Source organism: Patagioenas fasciata, chromosome 1, assembly GCF_037038585.1.
Source record: "Patagioenas fasciata isolate bPatFas1 chromosome 1, bPatFas1.hap1, whole genome shotgun sequence".
Classification (NCBI taxonomy): domain Eukaryota; kingdom Metazoa; phylum Chordata; class Aves; order Columbiformes; family Columbidae; genus Patagioenas; species Patagioenas fasciata.
In genome coordinates, this window is record NC_092520.1 from 203,600,479 (window position 1) to 203,609,060 (window position 8,582).

The following is an 8,582-nucleotide window of genomic DNA, read 5'->3' on the forward strand; positions in this document are numbered from 1 at the left end:
CTTTTATTTTGAAGAAAATTCCTCATGCTTGACTCCATTTTCTGAAGGAATGTAGGAGTTGTTGGAACTCCTGTAATAACTCAGAATGGATATGCAGATATTAAGTAATAACTGCTTTAGTTTTATTGAAGTTTTCTGTAAAAAAAATGGTTTATATGTAAATTAAATCTCAAAATACTGTTTTCTGCCATGTTAAATAGCTGTTCTTCTGTCAGATTCTGCCCTTTAAATTCAGTTGGAGAGGAGGAGACTTAGAAGTATTTGCTGGTGCTGTATGAAAGAGTAAATGCATTTTCCTGAAGAACTGTTTTCAAATGTGTTGTGCTTTAAGGTAGTACTTTATTTAGTGATGAAAATTGTGATTTACTTTCCAGTGGTGTGGGATTTACAAATAATGTTAATATTCTGAACATTTTATGTCCAAAGACATTCTGTGATGAAAGCACAGGTTAGTATAAATGTAATAAAATTCTGATTTGGAAGAATTAAAAGAAAATTCAGTACAACTCACATTGCATCTGCATTTAGATTGTGCAGAGATTGTTGTCAGCATGTCTATACAATATATTTGTTTAGTATCTTCATGGAAAGTTGGGTTTTTTCATTGTCAATGCATTGCAGTACTTGATATATCGATGCTTTAGGACCATCAGTATTGTGTAAATATATTTTGTTTCCTTGTTTTAGGGTTTAAGCATACAAAATTCATATTCATCCATGAAATAATAGCTGCTAAATGGAAGTGAATGTCTTGCAAACCTAAGGAGAGAAGTCTTTAATCAGGCCCCTTGAGAGGTCTTCAGTGTTCTGAGGAGCTATACAATTTCTCACTCAATTTCCAATGTTCAGTTCTCTGTTGTAGATGGGTTTAAATTCTTGTACACTCTCAATGAATTTGTATGCAGGTAGCTACTTCCAGTCTGTGCTGATTACTAGAACTATTACAAAGACCACATGATTATACTTCTCTAAAATGTTTAACTTTAGAACAGGCCTTTGGGCATGCTTAGCTGTAATGTTGTACATTTAAACACCTGTACAGCAGGTGTTAAAGTTCTAGGTGCCTTAGGAGATAGGCTCAATGAGTTACTGGAAGGGCTTGAAAAAGTATATTCTTGCATAACATTGAAAAGAACTGCTAAGAAGAACTAAAGGCATAAAAGGCTTGATTATACCAGGTTGAGGATACATAAACATGACTAGCTGTGCAATATTGTGTACTTCAATTTTCTTCTCATCTTTTCTTTCATGTTCTGCTGTGTGTGTTCTTTGAGGTTGAGCCTCATTTCAGCCTTGTCTATGAAGCACTTAGCTTTGATTATTGATTTAATCTAAAATGCAAGTAGCAACTCATTTTCATCCTGTTTCCATAGACAGTTTCAGAAGTTGTGTCTGATTATTTACTACTTTTGTCTTCAAAAAATACCTTATTTTGTAGAAATCTTCTTCTGATAATACAAGAAATTTTTATGAAAAAATCATGTCTTAGTATAAGATTATAAAACATTAGCATTAGAATTAACAGAAGTAATGACTAAAATTTAAGGTATTAATTGTTAAGGTATACATGTACAAAATATTTTCCTATGGGTGTAATCTTTAAAGTGTTTTAGAGATGGCATTATTCCATTGTAGAACATTAAATGGGTGAAGAGCATTGTCACTTGTGTGGCAGTATATGCAAGTAGAAGACCTCAGTTGAGGTCATTATGTTTCTCACAGTTTATCATCAGAAAGCCAGGGGGTCTTTGTTTTTTCTTTCGATTTTTTTCCTTCTCTACTTTTTTTTTTTTTTTTTAAGTAGAAATTGAGCAACTCAGAACACTTGGAAGATTTCTAAAAATAACAACTGTAATTGAATCCCTTCTAGTGCAATTTACGTAATCATGTAGTACACTAACATTAAACTGGTAGGTTTTTTATCTACCTGTTCCTTCTGCAGTCTTACAGCCCATAAAAAATAGGAAAGGGGGATAATAAAAAATATGGGTCAGTTTTAATAAGTGTGTAATATGTGAGACTTTCCACATATATTTCATATTTTTGTAAACACTTGCCCTGCCTCAAAGAAAATATTTGTCAAATTGAGTCTTTCGCAAGGCTGGGGACTGGAAAGAACAACTTACATAACTTCAAAAAAGGAACAAAAGCAATCATATTAAATATCTGGTGTCCTTTTGGCCCATATCACATTTTATATGGGTACTGGAATCATGTTCTTTGCTTAAATAGTCTGAAAGAAGCAGAACATAGCAAATCTGGCAACACTAGCTTTCAGAAGTATATTGTGCTAATGAAAGGACCTTGCATAAGTCCTTAAATTTGCACAATTGCAGGTAAAGCATTCAGAAAGCTACCCATTTAATAGAGCTAAGTAACATAGCTTAGCAGAGTGGTGACTGGGGAAGTGTCTTTAATGCTTTATGTTTTGTCTTAATGTGGTATAGTCACCTTGTAATTTCATTAGGGAAGTCTGCTTTCTTGAATAATGGAAAGTCATTACAGCATTTCTCTAATACCTTCATTCTTTAGATAAGGGGGGTAGATTCAGCTGTTAAAAAATTCATTTTTTTCAACAGTGCCTTGTATACCTTTATAGTTCATTGTAGACTTTAACTTAACTTGCATAAGCAAAATATGGTTCTTTTGAGTAGTCAAACCATGGACATTACCATGAATTTTAGCACCTGAGGCAAGTGCTTGAAAGATGGGTGTGTACACCTTTCCATATTGGAAGGAGGAATTTGTAAATCATTCATTCAAAACTTTTTAAAATCCATGTGCAGATTAAGTAGCTTCTGTGAATGATTCAGTCTTCTGGGACTGTGAGTTAACAGGCTTCAGTATGACTTCTAACAGGACAGATGGAAAGCTTATGGAGTTAAAGACCATTCTGTTCAGAATAGCTAATTTTTCTAAAAAATGCTTTCAGCCTTATCTTTTTTTTAAGAATTTTGTATGCCAAATAGATTCTTTTCTTGTTCTTCTTTTCTGTATGTCTCTTTCTCTGTATTCATATTATATGGAGAAGCAGCTTTATTATGTAAACCAATCCATGTTCTTATTACTTGCTCTTGAGCTGTTTGGTGTGAAATTGTGGTGCCAAAACTCCATCTAGCACTAGATTTTAGTATATAAAAATGTCAATGATGAGTGCAAAAAGGTTGTTTGCATAAAGAACTGGGAGTTTGTGAGGTGCACGATTAGAAAGACAACCCAAAAAAGAGGCAGGCATCACTGTGAAGTACACCATGGGCAGAGAGGCTATTCTGAACTGGAGCAAACATTTCCGGCTAAAATCAGTATCTGCAAATACAAACTGGAAACCATAATTTATGCTCTAGAATTTGTCTGTCTTCTGCATGTTTCCTGTCTTCCCAGGATACATGCTGTCAACATAGTCTGAATAAGCCAAAATCATACAGTGCCTCTTGTGCAGACCTATTTTCTTTACAAATTTTGGCTCTTCTTTGAAATAATACTTTTTCACGATATTGTTTTTATTAATATGGGAAGTTGTGCCATGTTTTCTTATACCTCTCAATAACAATATTGATTGTAATATTTTTGCAATGAGCAGTGCTGTATTACTGAACTAGGTGAGATCCATGCAGATTGAAACTATAGTACTGCCATCAGCATAAAGCATTTAATTGCTTCTGTTCCTTAGAAACTGTCATCCACAAAAAAGGGAGCAATTTTCTTGTTCAGTTTCTCAGTTAATTTTTCTGTCTTGTATTCTATCCTGCCCTGTAAAGAATGAGATTTGTTGTTCGACCCTACATGTCCTAGCGTCTACCAAAAAGGATACTTTATTCATTCATTTGGACTAAAGGTTGAATAACACTTTCATCTAGTTTACATTTAGTAAAGCTAACTGTGTATTTTTTATAGATTACAATTAACTTTGTTAATGAAATATACTATTGTAAATAATTGGTTTTGTTTAGCTTTCGTGTCGCACTTTCATGTCACACTTTCTCATGTTTTGTAAAATGTTGTATAGGAAGGCTTTTAAGGTTTTATTAAAATTGGGGTTTTTTTATTCTGAGACATTAAGTAGTAATAAAGGTTGCAGATTTTTATGCCTTTTCAAAAATTTTGTGATCAGACTGGCATATGTGATAGTTTCAGATTTTATTGGTTAACGTTAGAAAGCTAGAAAATCCAAAGTTCATTCTTTGCTTTGCACTTCTGTTTTGCAGAATGTTTGATGTTGGTGGCCAACGATCAGAGAGGAAGAAGTGGATTCATTGTTTTGAGGGCGTTACAGCAATTATTTTTTGTGTGGCGTTAAGTGATTATGACTTGGTCTTGGCTGAAGATGAGGAAATGGCAAGTACCTTAATGCTGAAGAAATGAATAGTTGTTGGGTAAAACCTAAATAAGTTTGAAAGGAAACCTATAAATACATCTTTTGGAGTATTGCTGCTTTATAGAATGTATGAGTTTTGTGTAAAAGGTCTCAGAGAAGTGGTGGTAGAATTCATGCTTTTGGGTTTTAAAGCATTTCTTTATTCTCAAAAGGAATACTATAAGACAATTATTCTTTTCAAATATACTGATGTTTTAAAGGATGCATATATTAATGAGGATAGATTGTCAGTAATACACATTTTAGTCTCTATGGATGCTAGAAGTGTATAATAAGAAATTGCTTGGCTTACCTGTTTCTACTTTAGCACATTTTGTTTTCCTTTCTTTCCTCAGTCTTCAGTTTTTGTTTCTTTCTAAATGTGTTTATCTGATATCTTTCCTTAGTTGCAGAAATTTTGCTCTTCCTTCTCCCTTCCAACCCCCTCCACTCCCTTCTCCTCTTTCAAGGTGTGACTCCTTTGTGTGTACTCCTCAGTATACACAGAGTATGTCCTTTTTACTAGCTGACTGGTCTGAAGTGCTGCTTATCCATTGTGTGAATCATTAATAAACTTCCATGTTTTTCCTCATATTCTACAACTTCTCATAAAACATAGGGGAGGAAAGAGAAATTAAAAAAACACCCTCTCAAGTCAAATGTAGTCAAAGAAGGTCATAGCAAGCATCCTGCTACTTAAATGTGACTGGAACTTGACTGAACTTAGATAATTTTTCTATACTGTTAAAAATTAGGATAGGCTCACTTGATTCTCTAGCTCCATAGAATTTATCTTTTTTTCTTTTTTTTACTGCTGGAATCTCAACTAGGTGCAGAATTTGGTTTTCAATTTCTGAAAGATCTAATCAGTATAAAACCAATTCAGGTAACTCAGCGACTCTGTAGAATATCTCTACTGCAAAATGTGAAAACACACAAAAAACTTCTAAAATCTTAAACAGCATAAGCCTGGAAATTAGAAGGGGAAAATAAAAGTAGTTGCTTATACTTGTGAAAGTGTTCTTTGTAGTGGTCTTGGCCTCTCTGTATATCCCTGTGGTAAAATTTGCATCTATATGCTAGAAACTTAGTTTTGTAACTTCTCTAGTTCATTTGTGATTACTCAAAAATATGTATCCTGATTTTACTACTGAAGTCTGATAAAATACACCAATGTGGTTTTTTTCCAATTACAGAATCGAATGCATGAAAGCATGAAATTGTTTGACAGTATCTGCAACAACAAATGGTTCACAGACACTTCTATTATTCTCTTCCTGAACAAGAAAGATCTTTTTGAGGAAAAAATCAAAAGGAGTCCTCTCACTATTTGCTACCCTGAATACACAGGTACTGGAGAGATGCCAAGTTTTTTTTGTTGTTGTTGTTAAATTAGTTCATTTTTGATGCACAAATGAGGAGTTTAATGACTTCTAAAATACTTACATGAAATAAAGCTGAAGATGGTGGGGAGATGTTTTTATGGATCACAAATAAAATACTGCCAAGTCAGATGAACCTTTTTAACCAGGTGAAGTGCTGGCCCACTGATACCACTTAAATGTTACTGCGGCAACTTTCTTCAACCTAATTTATTTAGCTGGTTCTTTTTTTTCTCATGTCCTGCAGGTTTTGTAGTTAGGTGTAGTTTTTTTCACTAGCAGAAATACCTGAAGATACGTGAGAATTTGAGCAGGGAGTGTAGTGTTAGAAGTAGGTGACTTATTCAGGAAATATGTAGCAAAAGAGGATGATTTAATTGAATGCATCTTAGAGCCTTTGTTTTCATTGTAAATTCAGACTAAGCCATTGTGTAGAAAATAGCATGTTGGAGGTAAAAAGCTCAGGAGAAATATGGATGTCAAATCTTTGAGTTTGGGGAAAAACCCAAACCTTTTTAAAGCATAAAATTTGAAAGTAAGTAACTTGAATGAAGGAAACAAATATCCTACTCTAGGCAACAGTGGTGGGTCATTGATTTGTTCTGTCTGCCACTTCATTAAATGGAAAGGTTCTTCCTGCAGCTGGAATTGAATTGAGCTCTTAATTTCTATTCTTAAAAATGTGTCCAAAAGGTTTCCTTCAAGTTTTATTTATGGTATCTTAAAACAATGCTTGTGGAATTACTCCTCTTCAGGTTTAGGTTAACTATTTCCAAAGAACCACATCCTTCAGAGATATAGTACATCTTGTTCTTTCTCAGTTTGAAACCTGCTTACTGAGCAATTTTCTCCTTCTAGGATCAAACACTTACGAAGAAGCAGCTGCTTACATTCAGTGTCAGTTTGAAGATCTGAACAAGAGAAAAGACACAAAGGAAATCTACACTCACTTCACATGTGCTACAGACACAAAAAATGTGCAGTTTGTTTTTGATGCTGTAACTGATGTCATAATTAAAAATAACCTTAAAGACTGTGGCCTTTTCTGAAAACAGACGAAAGGCTGTTAAATGGTAAATTACATGCCGGAAAACAGGACTTGGGCATTTGGAATATGCCCATGTAAAACCTGCATAGATATACTTAATTCTCTTCTATTTTATTTCTAGGTTTGGAGAACAACTTCGCACAATTCTAATCTGATTCTTTTCAAGGTGAAAGAAATATGAAATACATTGTGCTGAATGATAGATCAGTACTGTACTTGCCTGTTTTAACAGCTTTATTTATGTTTGTCTTGTAAATTTAAGTAATTAGTTAACACTGAGATGTCAGTTGATTGTATGTAAACTTATAATTGTAGTAATGTATTTGTATAAACGTTGAACGGAATATTTTAGTAACTTGATGTCCTCTAAAATTTCCATGTTTTATGAAGATACTCTTAGAGGAGACAGACACTTTTTGCCTTTGGATTATTTAAACATCTTGTAAAATTAAATTTTCTTTTCGTCTTAAGGGTGCATGCTGCCTTATTCTTTACTTATGTTGGTAATACTGTATATGGTATTAGCTTTTTTGATATTTAAACAGCCTTGTACACCTGCTCAGATTTAAAGAAACATAACCAATAAAACTTGTTTTTGCCTTAAGTTTTGAAAAAAAATCTTTTTATAAATTTAAAGTAAATGCAAAGATTATTTTTTAAATTGAAGTGAAATCCACAGTTCATGAAATCTGAGCTTTGCAGTCTCTGCAGTGCAAATGTGGCAACACTGAGTAGTTTAATTTTAAGGTTCAACTATCATTGAAGCTGATGGAAATGTGAAAAGGAAATTGTGAAAACCATTCGTATCAATAAAAAAAGTTTGAAACTGTGGTCTTTGCTCAGTGGAGTGAATGGCGAAATTATGTTCGGGGTTTTTTTTAGTAGACTGTTAACAAAGGCTGGACTTCAGAGTAATATTTTTTTTTTTCTGCTTGCTTAAGAAAGAAAATCATTTTCTCAAACTTTTTGCTGTTTTCTGGTAATTAAACTATCAAATTAGTTTTGTAACCATAGAAATATCAGGTCCTCCCACAAGACATGGCACAGTGGGCTCATGGATTAAAGCAACTTCCTGTTGCATAGGAAAAGAATCTTCAGTATTTTGGATAGGGTGTTTGAGTGACTTGCAAATGGTGATTCTTTAATTTCTCCTGTAACTATAATTAAAGTCTTACAGTTTTTTTTAACTTAATAAGGAATATGATTTTCTTCTGGTTATGCTTTCATTATGTTATTTGCTATCTTAGGTACATATCATCCATTGCCTTATGGGTAGTGCCAAAATTGATTTTTTTTTTAAATACAGATTTTAAAATGAATAAGCTCCTATTTGTAAATAAGTGTGTGGATGGTTGTCTTAAATGTATGTTATCTAGAAAATACAAACCTACCAAACTTGGAAATACAATTTTCTATAATTGTTAAAATATTTCAGGCAGCTACAGTACACCTTATGTTCTTTGAGAAGTAAATAAGTCTTTGAACTTGTTGCTGTTTTTTCTATAGTATTTTAGCATTTTTGTTCTTAGAAGTGTTCAACCAAAATATTTAAGTAATTGTTCTGTTATTTTTAATTATGTATGTGTTTCATTTAGCCCTCAGCTTGAGTAAAACTTATCTGCACTTCTCATTCTTTAATACTTTCTTTGTTAGGTACAGAATTGCTAAATGCGTTTCAAATGAAAGATTAGAGAGGAGAACTTATTACTGGAGGTTGTTAAATATATTCGTACAGTATGAGCTCTTTCAGCAGTTATGGTAAGCAATCTGTATATCCTGGGCTGCTTTTAATTGTGCT

General features: G+C 33.2%; 1 protein-coding gene across 5 annotated transcripts in view; it reads left to right on the top strand.

Annotated features, from left to right (window-relative positions):
- GNAI1 (G protein subunit alpha i1) overlaps positions 1-7,615 on the top strand; it is a 32,447-nt gene extending 24,832 nt beyond the window's left edge. For 4 of the 5 annotated variants that reach the window (XM_065839063.2, XM_065839071.2, XM_071803481.1 and 1 more), the window contains 3 exons: positions 4,206-4,335; positions 5,551-5,704; positions 6,595-7,615. In XM_065839063.2, the coding sequence (XP_065695135.1) occupies positions 4,206-4,335; positions 5,551-5,704; positions 6,595-6,785 (475 nt within the window). In that variant the 3' untranslated portion in view covers positions 6,786-7,615. The remainder of the gene's footprint in view (positions 1-4,205; positions 4,336-5,550; positions 5,705-6,594) is intronic. The other variant, XM_065839080.2, reaches the window with a different exon arrangement.
- The last annotated feature ends 967 nt before the right edge of the window (positions 7,616-8,582 follow it).